General features: G+C 45.0%; 1 protein-coding gene and 1 pseudogene across 1 annotated transcript in view; one reads left to right on the top strand and one right to left on the bottom strand.

The window, feature by feature from the left end:
• Positions 1-17885, bottom strand: part of Vps8 (VPS8 subunit of CORVET complex) — a 215747-nt gene that overhangs the window by 146869 nt on the left and 50993 nt on the right. The window contains exons 14-20 of the mRNA XM_060370095.1: positions 15446-15526; positions 13357-13527; positions 8531-8605; positions 7422-7457; positions 6399-6489; positions 6093-6139; positions 5553-5642 (exon numbers count right to left, since the gene is read on the bottom strand). Coding sequence (XP_060226078.1) covers positions 5553-5642; positions 6093-6139; positions 6399-6489; positions 7422-7457; positions 8531-8605; positions 13357-13527; positions 15446-15526 — 591 coding nt within the window. The remainder of the gene's footprint in view (positions 1-5552; positions 5643-6092; positions 6140-6398; positions 6490-7421; positions 7458-8530; positions 8606-13356; positions 13528-15445; positions 15527-17885) is intronic.
• Positions 17647-17866, top strand: LOC110540673 (thioredoxin-like protein 4A; annotated as a pseudogene).

Raw genomic sequence — 17885 nt, 5'->3', positions numbered from 1 at the left:
GGGAGAAGCTTTAGCAATAGGTGGTGGTGACTGCAGGTACTCTTCTTAGATTATCCAAGTGACAAGAACAAGTGACTGTCGAGTACTCAGTCCTAAATGGGGTTTCTACGCCATCTGCTCCAAGGTACATGACAGAAGAGGACCATAAGGATGTGAGGGCCAGAGGAAGGGGCAGAGCATCGTGGAGCCCTGTCTTCGGAACACGGCCTGGCGACTGCAGCCTTGAAAACTCAGCAGCTGCTCTACATACACAGACCCGCATAGGATTTGGGCCACCAGCATTCTGTCCTGGCACAGAGAGGGTCCCACCTCTTCCTGGGGGTTCCTGGGCAGCTTACTCGTTGCTGAGGGGAGGGGACTGCGGCCTCTTTGCCCCCTTGAGTTAGTTAAAGAAAGAGAAGACAGGAGAGAAGACATATAAGTAGAAGAGGGTGGGGTGGGAAGAAGGGGTGAGTGGAAAGGAAAGGGAGGCAAGAGAGGTATAATCAAGACATATTACTTACACATCCATGTATGGAAATATCACAATGAATATATAATAAAAAAAAAAAACTTAAGAGAGAAATGCCCCTCCCAGTCAGAAGCCTCCCTTCATTACTATACATCAAACAACAAAAAGGCATAAATCCAATAGCTGTTTCGTCAGCAGCTTCATTCAAACTGAAATGCACCATCTCCTAGTTCCTTTTCTCCTTCCCCTCTTCCCTCCTGCTCTCCCCAATCCTCACTTTCATCTTTCTAGGGAGCCAAACTGGCCTCAAAAATCACCACATGATGAAGAGCAAACTTGCACCGAATATGCCCAGGTCTCAGTCAGCGGCCAGTTGGAGCTGTGCAAAGTGCTTCTCCACATTCAGCATGTTCTCCTGACATCAGCCCGCTCAGACAGCCCTACAGGGGGATGCTGTGTGCTGAAACACAGGCCCACAGGGCCAGAAGTGCCAAGTGGACCACATACATGTGTTGCTCACATCTCAGCACTGGTCAGAGAGGCTTCTTTGAGCAGTGGGCGGTAGTTAACGCAGCACTCACAGCTGGTCCGCGTGCTAAGAGTAAGCCACTGAAGTGCTTACCCCCAAATGAGGCATCTGCGTCATCACCTCCAGGGCTCAGGGGACATCACGCAGGGGGAAGGGGCAGAGAGAATGTGAGAGCCAGACACAGGAAAGAGTGCTTTAGCCTTACTCAGGTGTGGACCCCCTGTGCTACCAACCTGTCAAGCAGGACATGCCCCTGGAACAACAGTGCTGTGACTGGTCAGGGGTTAACCAACCACTTCCGGTTAATTTCAGGCTACTCTGGAGGAAGAAATTCACTTCTGGTTCTGTAAACCTGGCCAAGAGTCCATGGCTCAAGAGGTCATGAGCTCTACCAGGGACTCTGCTACTAGATCTGGACAGATGGAACCTTCAATGATGAGGACACACCTTCAATGAGGATTAGTAGTTAATGCTGCTGGGGGAAGGGGAGGCATTCCCTCCAGTCAATAACCTATGCACACGGGAACAACCTTGTTTAAACTCAGCGGTCGCAGGAAAACAGAAAGAGAACTGCCTAGAAGACACTTGACAGGAGTGGTGGGTGGTTAGGAAAGTACTGGGGGCTGAATAAATGTTAAGTTTAAATTTTATAACTTTCGAATCCAGTAAACAAAACTTATTTAAATCTAATGTTTAAACTTGTTATGTCTATATGTAGTTATTTTGATTGGATGTTCTTATCAACATCATTTTTTATCATGGTTCTTAGTACCATCTAACCTAACAGGCTCGTCAATAATTTAAACCACCAATAAGAACTTGGGCATGAAGCTATGCACATACACATATGCAAAGACTAATTCTAGAGCTTGACGTTAGGTACTGGTAGAAAGGGGCATAAGAGCTACATAAACTTGGTTTGTATCTGGTTTTACACTCTCAAGTCCGTGGTTGGGTTATCAGTGCTCTTCCAGTAGAAATAAGGGTATCAAATGCCACTTCTACATATAAACAGTACTGTGGAAAAATATATACTGAAAATTGCCTATTTCACCCCGGCAATAAACTGATCATACAGGAAAAAAATTTAAATTATGAAAGAACATTAACAGAGAATTAATAACAAGCCACCAAAAAAAAAAAAAAATCTTCTTTGTGTAGAGTTGTTTAGGCATCCGTATGATCCAAAGCTACTCCCAGATTACTAACCTTGACTCAGTGTCCCAGCAACAGCTGGGGTTCTAACCCTGATCTGAAGGTGTAAGCGATTACACTGAAACTAAACATGTTGCATATATGCTGGGCTCTCGCTCTAGTTTCTCTTAACACATAACATTTACCTTGACTTTTCCATGTATGTTCTGTGCGCATGGAAAGAACTGTTGCTCAAGCACTGCAGGTGTAAACCCCGAAGTCTACGCGCTTCCATTCTAATGCTACCTTCATTGTTTACTAGCCAGGTGACCTGGGACGATTTACTGCACCTCTCTGTGCCCGATGTCATTTATAAAGATGTGTGCTGACAGCGCCTACCTAAGAACTAAGTGGCTGATGCGCATTAATGATGCATTGCTCTAATATGGTTCTGTCAAAACTTAGCCTGCTTGCCCAAAGCCTGGTCCCTGATGTAGGGATGTTGAATGATGGTTGAACAGGAGATGCAGTCTGGTGGGAGGTAAATTAGGTCTCTGAGAGAAATAAATGTTTTCCTCACAGGAGCCTATGAGAGCAGATTGGTTAACTGCGCCTAGAACCGTTGGAATACTGTTCTGTACGCACTGCTCAACACTCAGCACACCCTGACATTCCAATGCCATCTACCACAAAGCCCTCACCAGACACCACTGCTATGCTTTCAAGTTGGAAAAAAAAAAAAAAAAGTGAGCTGAATGGATCTATTTTTCTTTATGAAGTAGCTAGCTTTAGTTTTTTTGTTGTTTTTTTTTTTTTAAAATAGATCAAGGCAAAGTGTTTGTAGAGTGTGTCATATAATGTGCATTAGATGTTTAGAAACCAAAAGACTGAGTGTTAACTAGAATTACTTATTTTAAATTTTGAGATGGTCCTGTGCAGCCTGTTAGCACTGAATTTGCTACATAGCCAAAGACGACTTGACTTTCTGATCCATCATCGGGCCTCTACCTCCTGTGTGCTGTGTTTATAGGTGTGAGCTACCTCTTACCTAACACTGAAGCTAAAACCCGAGATTTGGTATTTGACAGGCCAGTATTGTACTAGGCTCCAGCCAGCCATGAATCATCACTCATGACTTTCTACTTAACTCATTCCTGCTTATCTATGTTTTGTCTGCTCTGAATGCAGCACTACAACGGCTGTTTACAGCTGGGCTTTGAAGTCATGAAGATTGAGATCTGAGTCCAGGCTTTACCACTTCAGCAACAGTCCTACGATGGAAAGCAACCTAACCTCTAAGCTTCCTCAAATGAAAAGAGGACAACAAGGATGGCTACATTTTGTGGAACTGTAAGAATTCAATGAATATGACAGTCACACACTTTACACGCTATCTGAGGGTACATGCAGACTTGCTCAGTGAATCTTTGTCAATGATCGCAGGTTGGTTGCTTGGATGGATAGTTGTTTGTCGGGCTGTTGAAACCCATTTAGTACTTTAGTAGGGAAAATCTGAACTTTATTACTCTCCTCTCTGAAGTCTTAGAAGGTTCTTCTAGCACCGAACTTTAGGTAAGTACCCCTCCATATTTGCAGATGTTGTGATTTACAAACTGTTATACTTTGAATATGAAGTCTCACCTACAAGTTCATGTGCTGAATGCCTGGTCCCACACTGTGCTATGTGTGTCTCTGAATACATCTCTCTCTCTCTCTCTCTCTCTCTCTCTCTCTTTTGCTCTCACTTTCTCTCTCTCTCTCTCTCTAGTCATAAAACACATAAACTCCAATAGTCATTCTTTCAATGAATGCCATCTTACCACCTCTTGGTGAAGTATGTTCTTACTAAAACATTAAAACTTGTCTTTTCTATCTACACTTTACTATGTATTTTTTGTTATTGTCTGTATACATATGTGTACAGGATGTAGAAGACATATTCATGTGCCACAGCTTGCAAGTGGGTGTCAGATGACAACTTTTTGGAGTCAGAACTCATGAGCTCTAGAGATCAGACTCGGGTCATCAGGCTTTCACTTCAAGTATTTTCCTCACTGAGCCACCTCAACTGGCCCATAAAAATACTTATTTATACAGGTTATTATTCCTTTTTTTTTTGCTATGTGGTTTCCTCCCAACTCATTTCTTTCACACAAACTACAAAGAGGACTCAGGAGGTGAAGGCCTAGTGACCTGAGCTAGAGCCACAGACATGCATGGTGGAGGGAACTAATTTCTACGACTGTTCTGGAGTCTACACATACACCATGGCACATACAAAAGAGGTGGGAGCTTTTAGTCCACCAAGCATGCAGCTCAGTGGAACAGTGTGTGCTATGTATGTGTCGGGCCCTCAGTTCAATGTCTAGCAAGAAGAGGAGGAAGAAGAGGAGGAGTAACAGAAACCATCTGTGACTTAGAAACACTACAATTTACCATCTAGTTCCTTTTAGAAAAGTTTGCTATTCCTGGAACTCAGTATCTATGCCCTTAGACTGGCTAGGGAATGTGGTTCCATACCCCATGTGGCTGGAGAGATGGCTCAGTGGTTAAAAGCACTCCCTTGCAGAGGACATGAGTTCAGTTCCCTGAACCTACGTGGTAGCTGGCAACCTTTTGTAACGCCAGTTCCAGGGACCAACACCTTCTTCTGACTTCTATGGGCACGTGGTACATATATGCAGGCAGAACATTCATACATATAAAATCTACAAATGAATCTTTAAAAAAATAAAGTATTTGCCCCTATATGTAAAAGACCCTAAATTACACGCGTAAATACACACACGCACATACACACACACACACACACAATACAGGGAGAAAGGAGAGCTACTGCTGCAGAAATGTGTTGTAAATAGATTTACAACAAATATAACTTGAGATCACTGCAAATAGGAAAGCCAACATTAATACATATGCATATCTCTAAACCCTTCCCTGGCTTGCATTTTCATTAAGCTCCGAGATAATCTAAACATCTTTCATTAGCATATCGTATAGGCTAGAATATACATATACATGCATATATTTATTTTATATATCTCTGAGTCACAGGTGTTGCAGGAACTAAATTTAAACCTTAGCAGCTCGCGCCTTAACTACCCTAATTGACATAAGTGTGAGCCATTAGCAGGGTGTCACCCAGAGCAAGGTGTCAAGTCACAGGTGTCCCTCCATAACACGCACCCTCTCCCTCCCCACGGTGGGGAGCAGTAGTTCACCTGGCTCTTCCTCTCTGACTAGACACTTCTTTTAAAACTTAATCCTGTACGATTTCCCTGCAAACGCTGAAACGCTAACGAATGCTTACTAGTCGAAACCCGGAAGTCACATGCGTAGGGCCTGGGGTGGTGTGCTGAGAGCGTCATGTGCATAAAGGCCAAGGGGCACGTGAGGCATCTGCAGCTACCTTGAGAGCCCTCATGGGAGGCGTACCTGAAAGTGCTGCTCCATCACTTGGATTTTTCCCTGGTCTGGGCACTTCTTCAGAGCCCGGTCTGCATAGTGGAAGAGGATTTCTACCATCTGTAAGAGAATCAGCCGTGTGTCAGAATCAAAGAGTATGGCTACATTTGTTCATTATTGACCATGTATGGTTAATACTGAATCATGCTTTTTTGCTGTACTAGGAACACAGTTGGGATTTCAGGGGCTTGTTCCCTGATATTAGTTTGCTAATTCTTCCTAATAAGTGTCTGTATGGCTCGGGCCTCAGTGCTTCTATGTTGCTCAGGAAATGGAAACCTGGAGGTAGATGCCCCAGTGATCCCATCCTGCAGAGGATGGGCACATCACTGAGAATCTGGGTCCCCACGAATCCCTTCTTGGTACTCGACTGCTTTGCTGTGTTCACAGGCGAGCGCTGCAGACCATGCCTGGGAACTCCAGCCTGACCCACTTCTCTCCTTGAGGTTAGCCATTTGCCTGATCTCCCCCCGAAGACAGTGCGAACATTAAAAGCATTGAGATGCTTACCCGATCGGCAACAACAGCCTTCCTCTTACTGACATCCCCCGAGAGCCCTTCAGAGAAACAAAGTCCAACAGGCAACAGAGTTAGGGCTCAGCTCCGGAAGGAAACCTGCACCCTGGTCTCTCCTCCAAACCCACATACAACTACCACAAGCCTCATATCAAAAGGCTGGGTAATGGGAATGTCTCGCGCCCACCAGACTAGCAGCTTATCAAAGTGTGCTTCTGGTTTGTTCTCTAGGTAGACTTCCCGTGTGGAGAGACTCTTTACAGTGACTTCCAAACCCACTGCACCTGTTTACTTACTTACCCACCACTGCTTTTGCTTTTCCTTCATGAAAAGACCACGCAAGGGCCAAGGCTTCCGTGACACGATCCTGCTTCAGGAGATGATCCATTCTCTAGAATAAGCGACGGAGACATGCCAGACCCTTCTGACCAACTACCAATCAGAATTTGAGTTCTACCTTCACAGCACTGCTGCTTGGGCGTGAGCACTGTATTACAGAACTGTGACTAAGTGACACACGTGGTTAACCACTCGGCGCTGTGTGATGGATGACAGAGGGAGAGCCTACACCCGGAAAGGGAACAGCAGGATGACCACAGGGGAAATGTCTGATATTAGCACAGTAGCCACCTGCCCCCTTCTTAATAACAAGCTCCAAGCTCCCTAGAGACAGAAATATACCATCTGAGAGAAATATTTAAGATTCCCTTTTAACTTCTCGGGGTAATGTGACGAAACTCTGGTCAGCAAGTGGAAGTGTGGTTGGGTATTTCTAAATGTATACTTTAGAAGTTGAGGCTGGCCTTAATTTTCTCTTTTCTCCTTCATGGAACCTAGACGTAACTATCCTGGGTTATGAAGCGAGCTTGAGACCAGAATTTAAACACAAGGACGGTGAAAAGGGACGGTGGCTTAGAGCATGGAGCTCCCACACTAGCTACAGAATGCCCGTCTCTAGATTATTTCAAATAGGAATAAACTTTTGGTGGTGCCGCTTTGATCTTGAAAAGACTCAAACCCAATTCTCTTTTTTTACACTAATTTGTTTTAGTAACTTAGAACAACAGATTATTCCTTGTAAATAAGGCATTACTATACAAAGAGAGCTCCCCCTTCCATCACCAGTTACTAGAGCATTTTTCCTCCTCAGGCTGTGCTCTCTGTTATTGGGACGGTCACAGCTGTGCCAAACGCAAATGCAAATCGACTACCTGACAGTTAAAATGGCTTCTAAGTATCCTTCTGAAACTATAATCTGCAAAGTCAAGAAAACTCAAACTGTTGCCACTTCACTTCCCACACAGAAAGTCACTCTGAACTCACCTCCCTCCAGCTCCTGAGCATCATCACGTAAACAGACTAGAGAACAGAAAGCAAATGAAGAGGGCCATTAGCAGAGTCGCTGGGAGGCAGGATTCCAGTCGAACATCTCATTTCCGACCTCTAGGTGAACACACCGCACATCTCAGATGGAAATACAACCTGAACTTACTAAGGGGCCCTGAGCACCCACACTGAAGAGGGAAGAAACAAACACTCAAAGGAAACGCAGACAACCAAGCAATGTTCTGGCTGAACTTTAATGATGAAGAAAATTGTCTACTTCATGTCAAAAAATAAATTGCTCTAATGCCAGTTATTCTAAGCCAAACAAACCCCTCAATGCACTTTAGTATCTTAAGTTGATCCAAGCTAAAGAACATTTTATAATTAGGTCCTTCCGGGTTGTGGCATCTAGTATAAACTGTCAACATGAGAGAAGGGCCTCTGGGCATGTTTGCAGCAGATTATCTTGATCACATTAGCTGGTGTGGGAAGGTCCATGTTAACTGTGCTCGGGGTCCTTGCCTGCACCGCGTCAGGAGGAAAGGAACCTGGCAGCACCGTGCACTGCTCTGTTTCCTGACGGTGGACACAGGAGCAGTTGCTTCACATGAACTGCGAGGTAAAACAAGCCCTCCCTCTCTCAAGCTGCTTTTGTCAGAGCATTAATCCCAGCAGCAGGAAAGGGACCTGCATATCACCTGGAAACTTCCCGAGGAAGCTGTTCTTAAGCATCCTCATTCCCCCACCTAAATGAAAACTAAACAAGGTGGGGGTATTTAATTAGCCTGTTATGATAATCACTTAGCGATGTACATGTTGATCAAAGCATGACATAAAAATTATAATTGAAAAAGAAACTAGATGCATGTTTACTAAAGCAAATGTTAAGAAAGACTATAAAATAGATCCCTGAATCAAGAAAATAAGTCTCTGTATTTTCACTTAGACTGTGCGTGAAAAAGAAAAATTAAGTAACTAAGAATCCCCGGTTATGTAACTGTTATAGAATTTGATCAGAATTCACTTTGCAAACGCACTGTTCTTTATCAACACCCTTCTTCCTAAGCTATCCTGCCGCCACTCCGAGTGGAGTGGAAAGAGCTTACCTTTGTCCCCAGATAGAAGATCTGACCGCCATAGCTACTGATGGATTGATAGCAAGCCTTCTCTCCTACCAAAGCCTGTAGAGCAAACAAGCAAGCTAAAATTACACATACAGGAAGTTTAATTAAGAAGGGCACTTACAGGGACTTTGGGAGACTCAGCGGCCTAGCATCCCTGAAGCGGTAGAAGAGGAGAACTGACTCCACAAAGCTGTCCTCTGACCCCCCGACACACACACCACTGTATACATACAAATAACAAAGAAAAAGTTTTAAAAGAATGCTGAATATAGACACATTTTAGGTCAATATACTATTATTAACCTATAAGTTTAAAAAAAAATCTGTTGCTTGACTGCCAGTGGAAGTGACTGAAAAACCAAAGTTCAAGAAGTCATTCCTCACTTCGATAAACAGCCTTTTTCATTCTCAGAATAATGCGGGAGAGGAAGGAAATATGCTAACTTGCAAATCTCACGGCGAACTACTGCTACCTGCCACTTACTGGGTGACAGCAGACCCTGCTTTCCGCAGGGAATGGAGCTGGTTGACACGATGCCTCCAAGACCTTTGCAACAAATAACATAGAACACAAGGGGAAAATGGGAACTAGTGCGGAATAGTGGATTCTCACGACCAGGCAGGATTTCCCATCTGCTGAGTGGGTCTTACGTCAAATTGGACGGCTGCTGGCTACCACCAATAGATGAGTGCCACTACTGTGCCTTTAGGGGTATCTTGTCATGCTGGTCACTGTTATGGTTCATAGGTGTCACAGCTGGGTAGGCTACTGAAGGCTTTCCTTCTTTAGCAGCTTGGATAGTACCTTCCAGTATTATGGAAAGTAGTCCTCAAGGAGAACGAGGAGCTCCATCTTCCATGATGGACAGCAGACTTCTGAGCCACTCACTATATTCTTGCAATGGCAAGTTTCTAGCTCCTTTCACACACACCTCGTGATGCACAGCTGTGTCCCCAGGGGGGACCAGGGTAGCTGTCTGTGCAGCTGAACATGGCCGAGGAGCACTACCTGACGGCAAGTGCCGAGGATCTCCTAGGGCTCACAGACCTTAAAACTGCCAAAGGAAGCCAACATGCCTTTTGTCCATTTCCTGCCTGGTGATCTTCATGACTGGCTTGCTCTGACTAAGGCCACCAGACTGTGTGGTGACATGTTATTCTGCATACCTTAATGCTGGCACCGTAGGTTTCTCCAGGAAAGCTCATCTTGCATCCTTTCTACCACTCTATCAAGTTCGTTCATCCTTCATTCTACGTCTCTAAGCGGCCATCAGACGCTTGCAGCAGCTCTACTCTACCTCTCTCTCAAACACTGTCGAACTCACCACTGTGTATCTGGACCGTGTCTTTTACAGCAGCGTCCATGTCTTCACTTAACTTTATGACATATGGACTATCGTGACCCTAATGCATACACAACACAGAGACTTGCACACCCAGGTTTTGCTGTCACAATACTGACAACAGCCAGAGAATGGGACTAGCGTGGCTGCCCCTCAGCAGGCGAGTGGATAAAGAAAACAAGGTCCACACGCGCGGGGAATTTTATGCAGCCTTAAAGAACAACGTGATCATGGCATTTGCAGGAAAGTGGGTACAAATGGAAATCATTATGCTAAGTCAGACGAGTCAGACCCAGAAGGATCAGTTACACGGCTTCCCTTCCATGTACAACCTAAGTTTAAATGTTTACATATATGTGTGTGTATTTGCGTGTGTGTGTACCTACCTATGTGTGTGTCTTTGCACGTGTATGTGTTTATGTGTGTGTATTTTTATGCGTGTGCTTATGTGGGTATGTGTATTTGTATGTGTGCATGTGTCTGTATTTATGTGTGCTCACAAGCCACAGAACCGGAAAGGGGATTATGAGAGGACAGGAAGAGACGTGGAAAGTAAAGGGTAAAGGACAACATGCAATATGGAAACAGAAGGGAACCAGCCGGAGAGAGGGAGAGTGGAGGAGGAGAAGAGGGAAAGGACTGAGAACAAAGCATAACAAAATCTATGTACAACGACAACCATGTTGAAACTGTTATTGTTACATTAACTTTTTAAAAATTAATACAGAACAAGAGAACTGGTCTGAGATGGTTTTAACTAATGTTGGAAGGACCCTGCTGTCCTAGGTTGCAGTCCTCCCAGTCCAGAGAGCCCTTCTGAGCGTGGTGTTAAGATGCAGGACTCCCTCTCCCCAGCAGGGCCTCCCGCTCTCTGCCTGACTTCATCTGGAGAGTGTCTCTAGACACAAATGCCCCGAACTACAGCTCCCTGCTGGCTCTTACCTCCCTGTATCTATAAGATACTTAGGTACTATGCTCCTGTGCTCCTGTTCGTATGATAGGAGTGTGCTGTTCAATGCAAATCAAGCATCCTTGAAGTGCCTAGTTCCAATCAATTATGAACACCTATCCTTGGAGTCCCCATCCACTCCCCAAGGGGTACACAGCCTTTGTCCCCTGGAATTAAAGTTGAACTAGCTCCCTGACGTGGTTCCTGGCATATCTGATCCCTGTACAGTGCTCGCTGGCCCTTCCGGCCTGGTGTCGTCTTGTGCCCCTCCTAACTTCCCGCGCTGGTGGGAGACAGCCCCCCAGGCAGGAGGAGAACCACAAACTAATCTTTCCCCTCTTTGCAAACTGTGCTTTCCACCCTCTTTGAATACTGAGTGATCTCTAATCAAAGCAGACTGTAAGTTTTGCTTGGTGGTGTTTAGAAGTTTCTGTGTTCTAGTCTCGTGTCATGCTCCGCTCCCTGCCTCTGGGTATGCTTGTTTGCTTGCTTTCTATTCTAGTATTGGACCCAGACCTCAAATGCTGGGAAAGCACGGTGCCACTAAGATTACCTCCAACCCCAGTCTGATCCTTCTCATCCTGCTTTTAAGAGCTGTTGTATTTACCAATATAGCGTGTTCTCTGTTTCAAACGTGACTACTCAGGTGTGATGGCCCCGAGTACTCTGGCCAGCGCCCAGGGACTCATGAAGTTGCCCACAAGCAGGCAGTACGATCTGGGGGAGCACTGGATATGATTCCCCTTAAGCCTTTCTAGTGGCTCTTCCCCTGTCCTTACACACACCTGCTGAGCAGCTGTCAGCAGAACACTCCAAGGGACTCAAGGATTTGCCCCAGCGCTGGCCACAAACGTGAACCACCTCTCTTTTCCTGTACCCTCAGCTCTGTGCCCTCGATGACAGAATCTACCAGGTCTAACTGTGTTCCTCTTCCCTAAGCCACAAGCCAGAAAATCAGACAACTGGAAGGCAGAGAATTAATCAGCTCAGATCACTTGTTTCCTGCTCTGCTCTAGGATTTGCTATCCATCATTACTGATGTCTCCTGTCTTAAAAACTATCCGTTTTGTTCCTAATCAGTAATAGTGCGGAAATTTTTTTTTTTTGGGGGGGGTAATTTAAGCAGGAAAGCAAATCTCTTTCCCCATTCTCTAGCTTGACTAAAAGCTTAAGTTTAAAGGGTAATAGTATTCTTTTTAAGATTCATTTCTTTCGTTTGTGTGTGTGAATGTTTTGCCTGCATCTGCGCATGTGCACCTCTTTCCCAAGGAAGCAAGAGAGCGCTGGACCCTCTGGGACTGGAGTTACGTGTGTCTGGACTACCATGTGGGTGTTGGGACTCAAACCCAGGTCCCCTAGCAGAGCAGCCAGTGCTCTTGGTTAGCCACTGAGCCATCTCTCCAGCCCCTCACAGCCATCTACCTCAGGAAATGCCTGCCTGTGAGACACTGGCTGCTGTTACCTTAGAGCAGTCTTCGGCATGACCGTTCCTTATTCTGAATTTTCCTGGTTTTTACATTGTGGGGCTAGAACAGCCTTCGCATGTATCATGCTCTGAAGTTATAAACAGGAGAAAGACTCGAGCAAAACCTACAGACTATTGTAGAAGCCCGTTAAAGATGATCGTTATTACTGTTTTTTATAAGAAGTTTCCCACACAGATAGCTTACAGCAGTCCACTTTTCCTACTTAAAGAAACACATGCTCACAAACTCACAGTGCCGAACTACACTCTACTTACATAAATCGCCTACAGCACCACTGCAACTGCCTTTCTACAGAAACAGCAATACCAGCGTAAACCCTGTCCTCCTTCTCCTCAGATTCTAACGCATCTTTTCCTTCCTCTCCATGCCATCTCTGCCTCTTACTGCCCGGAGCTGCAACACCTGGCCAGGCTCTTAGCATATCTCCCAAATGCTTCCAAAGCCTAGGAGCCTACATGTCTCCAGTTATTCTCCCCTTAATCTACTACGCTTACTGTCACCAATTCAATTCCTAAAATACTTCAATTTTACAAATTCTCTCTCACAAAAAAATTGTTTCATTTTTTTTTCTTAGGCATAAAAATTAGAACTCCTTCGGGTTTTCAGATTTATTTTTCTTTTATGTATTAGGTGTCCTGCCTGCATGCGTGTGGGTGCTCCGTGTGCCTGAGGCGGTCAGAAGAGGGCACTGCATCCCTCTGGAACTGCCAGTTGACAAATGGCTGTTGGGAATTGAACCCAGGTCCTCTGAAAGTGCTCCTAACCCCTAACCTATCTCTCCAGCCTACTCCTTGGCATTACATAACAGAAATTACTGTTAGGGTCACAATGCTGAATCCTTTCAAACACACCCATACCCACTTCAATACACCAAGGCAGAAAAACCTTAGTAGTTCTATTTTCAAACAAAATAGTGGCCGGGAAAAAAAAAAAAAAAAAACACACCATGGTGGTGAGAGCAGTGCTCGGGTTAGCCGGCACTCACCAACACCTGGTGAGGAAAGCATGCTGGGGCCAGCCGGCACTCACCAACGCCTGGCTAACGTTTCCTCCAGTGGCCAGTGACTTGAAGTGGCTGCTGTTGTAGACCAGCTGGACTTCTGAGATCTCCATTGTCTCCAATTCCTCCTGCGTCTGCCGATCAATCACATGCAGCTTCTCCACACTGTCTAAAAGCACAACTGTGCGTGAGTTTATCCACTGCAATTCAAGCACATAACAAAATAGAAGTGAGGACCCTTTCATGACCAAAGGGAAGGGCTTGGCCACTAAGCACATGACATCGAGGGCCTTAGGCATCTAATATCTTACACAGCAATGGAGTTACACTGAGAGCAGCTGTGATGGCCCAGAGAAACAGAACTAAGTATCACGGTCAGATAGCATTCTACTCGTGTAAGGGAGGGCTGACTAAATAACACATTACAGAATGGTGAATTTTTCACAAGATTTTTCGAAAGGCATATTAACACAAATGACCTTAGTACAATAACAAACTTGTTTCACTTTTTTTTTTTATATTAGTGAAGCAAAACAGCAAGTTAAATCTCACAAACCTAGATGCTCGGAGGACAATTCCTGGCACTGAAATAATGTATACTTTAAAAGAAGACCAGCTGAGGCATCCAGCCTTGTGAACTGAACAACCACTAGATTCTTGGACTAGCTGGACCACAGCCTGTGAGCCATTCTATTAAACCCCTTTAAATATATATATTCACTCTATCAGTTCCTCTAGGGAACCCTGACTAACTCACAGGGTACTTTAATGCACCTGTATTTTAATTACAATTCATTACATGATGTCAAGTGCAGAATCCTCCATGTTGATCCTCATGGATCAACAGGTTTTAGATTCTGGAGCACGTCAGCTTTTGTCTTCTCGGATTAAGAATGCGTGGTGGTGTGAAGAAGACACGGGCCCACAGGGGCCATTCATCTATCAGTATGTTTGGTCCCCAGCTGGTGGAACTGTTAGGGGGTGTGGCCTTGTGGGAGGAGGTGCCTCACTGGGGGTGGGTTTCGAGGTTTCAAATGCCCACACCAGTCCCAGTTAGCTCTCTCTCTGTTCTCGGATCCAGTGTGAGCTCTCAGCCACGGCTCCAGCATCAGCCTGCCAGCCTGCTGCCACACTTCTCACCATGATGGTCACGGAACCGCTGTCTCAAACTGTAAGCCCCCACTAAACGCTTTCTTCTATGAGCTGCCTTGGTCATGATGCTTTGTCAGAGCAGTACAAAGGTAACTACAACAGCATGCTCGATCTGTACTTTTAAGTTAACAGACTGTGAGTGGGTTTACAAGCGCAGGGTGAGCCCGGCGTGGTGGTATACTGTTAGGGTCCTGGCCTGTGAGAGGTTGAAGCAGGAGGAATATTTGAGCCCAAAAGTTCTGGGCCAACTGAAGCGATGTAAAAAGACTGGGCTGAAAAATGCAACGTGCAACTAAATTTATGCATCATTATGCATATTATTTCTTAAAATCTGACTATAACAACTCTACTCTAAAACATGATATACTACTGAATTGAAGGGAAAAATTTTCCAGTCTTTTATACTGGATAAATGTACCACTATATTAAAATTAAAGCCAGCTATGGATATACAATGTTTCACTGAACATCAGCTATTAGGTACTTAAAGCCAGTAATGATAAATACCCAGAAACATTAAACATACTATTCTCAAAATTAACCCACTACTAAAAAAGAAAACATAAAATCTGATACAGAAAGAAGTTTCTCTTTTTTTTTTTTTTTAAACCAAGGCACCCTGAGGGCTGAGAGTTAAGGTAGAGAGAAAACTTGGTAACATTTTTAGTCACCAAAAAGTAACAGGTAACACATGCTAAACCCTTTAAGAGAAGCTCAGAAGTACAAACATGCCCCTACACAAAGCAGTGTAACCACTGGAAAGATCTGGGTTCTTAACCCAAACTCCCCTCTGGGGCATTAAGACACTCAAGCCAGACTTCATGCCACACCACAGCACTTCACACTGGGAGCATGCATTCTCATGTGCCCTGTGTACATTAACAAGGTCCTGACGGAAGCTTTAATTGCCAGGGATTCGACACAACTGCATGAAATCGGTGGGGATGTGGTTTACGTCATACTCACCGTAAAGTTGATCAGATCGTAGTAGAGGTGAAGGTGCTTTTGCTTGGTAACGTGGATTGCACCTGACTCGTCCCTCTTAACCTGATGGTAAGAGTGAAAACAGCCTGGATATCAAGTACTCCTTGAAAGAATTTTTTAAAATATTTATACTCCACCCAGAATATGATTCCCATTCAGTATAGATAAACCAAAAATATTGGTAGAGAAATTATTACATAAATGAAAAAGCTTCAACTCCCGTATGATCACCACTCCAGAAGAACAGGGCAACAGGACCGCCTGGCACCTGAGTGCCTGCATTTTCTTGCACACCCACACTGTGATAGAGGTCTTTCTTCTAGGTCTCAGTTCCTTCCCTCCCCTCTAGTTGCATCTCTTGGGGTGGTGCCCATGAGCACATGAGCTCTGGCCACGGCTGTCGCCATGAGGACAGAGTCAGTGTTTCACCCCTGTTTCACCCCTGTGGCACCAAGCTGTGCTTTATGTGCTGCAGGTACAAAGGGTCCCATAAACTGGTGGATGCCAGCACCACCTACACCCAACGGTTTCTACAGCCCTCCCACACAAACGCTACCCCAGCCCTGTCCCCAACCTGCTTAATGTCTTCCCTCCCTTTCCATCAATTGCACCTTTTAAAGATACACTTCCTTCTTTCACTCTCAAACATAGTTCTGATTTCTTTTGTCTTCAAAAAGAAGACACATACAATGAGAGGCTTGCCTTTCTTTTAAAATGTATTTGCTTAAGGACATAAAAAGGATGTAAAAACACTCCCGAAAAAGGCTTCCCTCAGTTTGCTTCTCACAGACATTATTTAACCATACCCTTCCCCTCACAGCCGAGCATTTGGGTGGCAGGGCTTCGCTCTTCCAGAAACCCAGTTCTTTATCTAGCTCCTCCATGGAGCTTCCACCCATCCCACTGCTAACAGGATACCTGCAAGGACGTCGAAAACCACTCACTGTGTCTGGTGCCATGACTCTCTAGCTTTCCTTCCTGACTGTCTTCTAACTCTGTATCACTTTATAACTGATACTTGTCCCTCAGCCCCTTTCTCCTTCCCTTCTGCATGCCTTTACAAGAACCACCTTTCCTGTTGCCTTTTCTTTTTCCTCTGCCTTTCCTGAGTGCCCAGCAGGACCATGTACTTCAGTTAAGTCTCCACCAAAGATATGTGTGTTAAAGACTTGGTTACTGGCCTGTGACATCACTTGAGGGGCACGTTAGCATCTTCAAAACATAGTGCTTCCTGGATCAAAGTCAGGTTGGTGTACTGTGCCTGCCCTCCCCCCTCCATCTCCCTCTCTCCCTCTTTCCCTCCACCTCTCTCTCTCTGTCTGCCTAGCCACCATAAGGTGGGCAGCTCTGCCCTACTATATGCACCCACTAGGATGCAGCACCTTCCCACAGGTCAAAGGTCACAGGCCAACCTACCCAAAGACCAAGACCTCTGAGACGTGAGCCCAAATGAACCCATATCCTTATGTCAATGGCTGTAGTTATTGTGCTGCATAGTGGCTAACACGAGTGATATTCACCTGCTCTTCGCTCTGCTGTCTACACTGGGCACCCCCCAGATTAACACTTGAGAGTTCCACTTTCATTCCCAACTCAGCATGATGGAATCAGAATCATTTTCTACGCTGGAAGTTTTTTTTCTGAATACTTTCTGACTCTGCCATACAGAGCTGTGAGGTCTCTAAGTCATGTCTTTTGGTTCCTAGACCCTATATGACGAGAGCTTGCCTTTCTTTTAAAATGTATTTACTTACGAACATTACGCTGGCTTTCGTACACATGCACAACCTCCTACCTTCAGTAACATATTATCTGCACTACTTCTAGACTGATCTTAAAGTAGCATCTTAATTACATCTTTACCACTTTACGTACCTAGGAACCTATAACATTGCCTCCCACTGCCAATCCAAGCCAATCACCTAGATCAGAGATGCCCAATCAAGAATTATCAAACTTTTCTGTAAAGGGTGGTCCCGCAAATATTTCAGCCTCTGCAGACCACATGGTCTATCAGGCCTACTTAACTCCACCACTGCAGAGAGACAGCAATCATATGTAACATGGAAGCTGCACACCTAGAATCCTAGCACTGCAGACAGAAAGCAATAATATGGGAGGTTAAAGGTTGCCCGATGTGGCCCCAGCAGCTCGAGGCTTCTGGTCTCACACGACTGCTCAAGATGTCATACATGCTTCCGCACTGCACAATGGCTGGCAGGTAGACCGGGCCATCCTTTCAGAGAAGGACTTTGTGGTCGTCATTCGTTCCAGACACTACTGGGACTCCACTTGCATGACGATGAATGAGGTTTATATAGCATCGCCAAAAAGAAGTGAAAGACAGTGGGAGATCTTCCTCATCTTGTACGAGTCCTGCTTGGATATCCCAGTTGTGTTTAAAGCAAATGGTGATGGTGTC

The sequence above is a fragment of the Meriones unguiculatus genome, chromosome 17 (genome assembly GCF_030254825.1).
Source record: "Meriones unguiculatus strain TT.TT164.6M chromosome 17, Bangor_MerUng_6.1, whole genome shotgun sequence".
Taxonomy (NCBI): domain Eukaryota; kingdom Metazoa; phylum Chordata; class Mammalia; order Rodentia; family Muridae; genus Meriones; species Meriones unguiculatus.
This window is presented reverse-complemented; position numbering and strand designations above follow the sequence as displayed.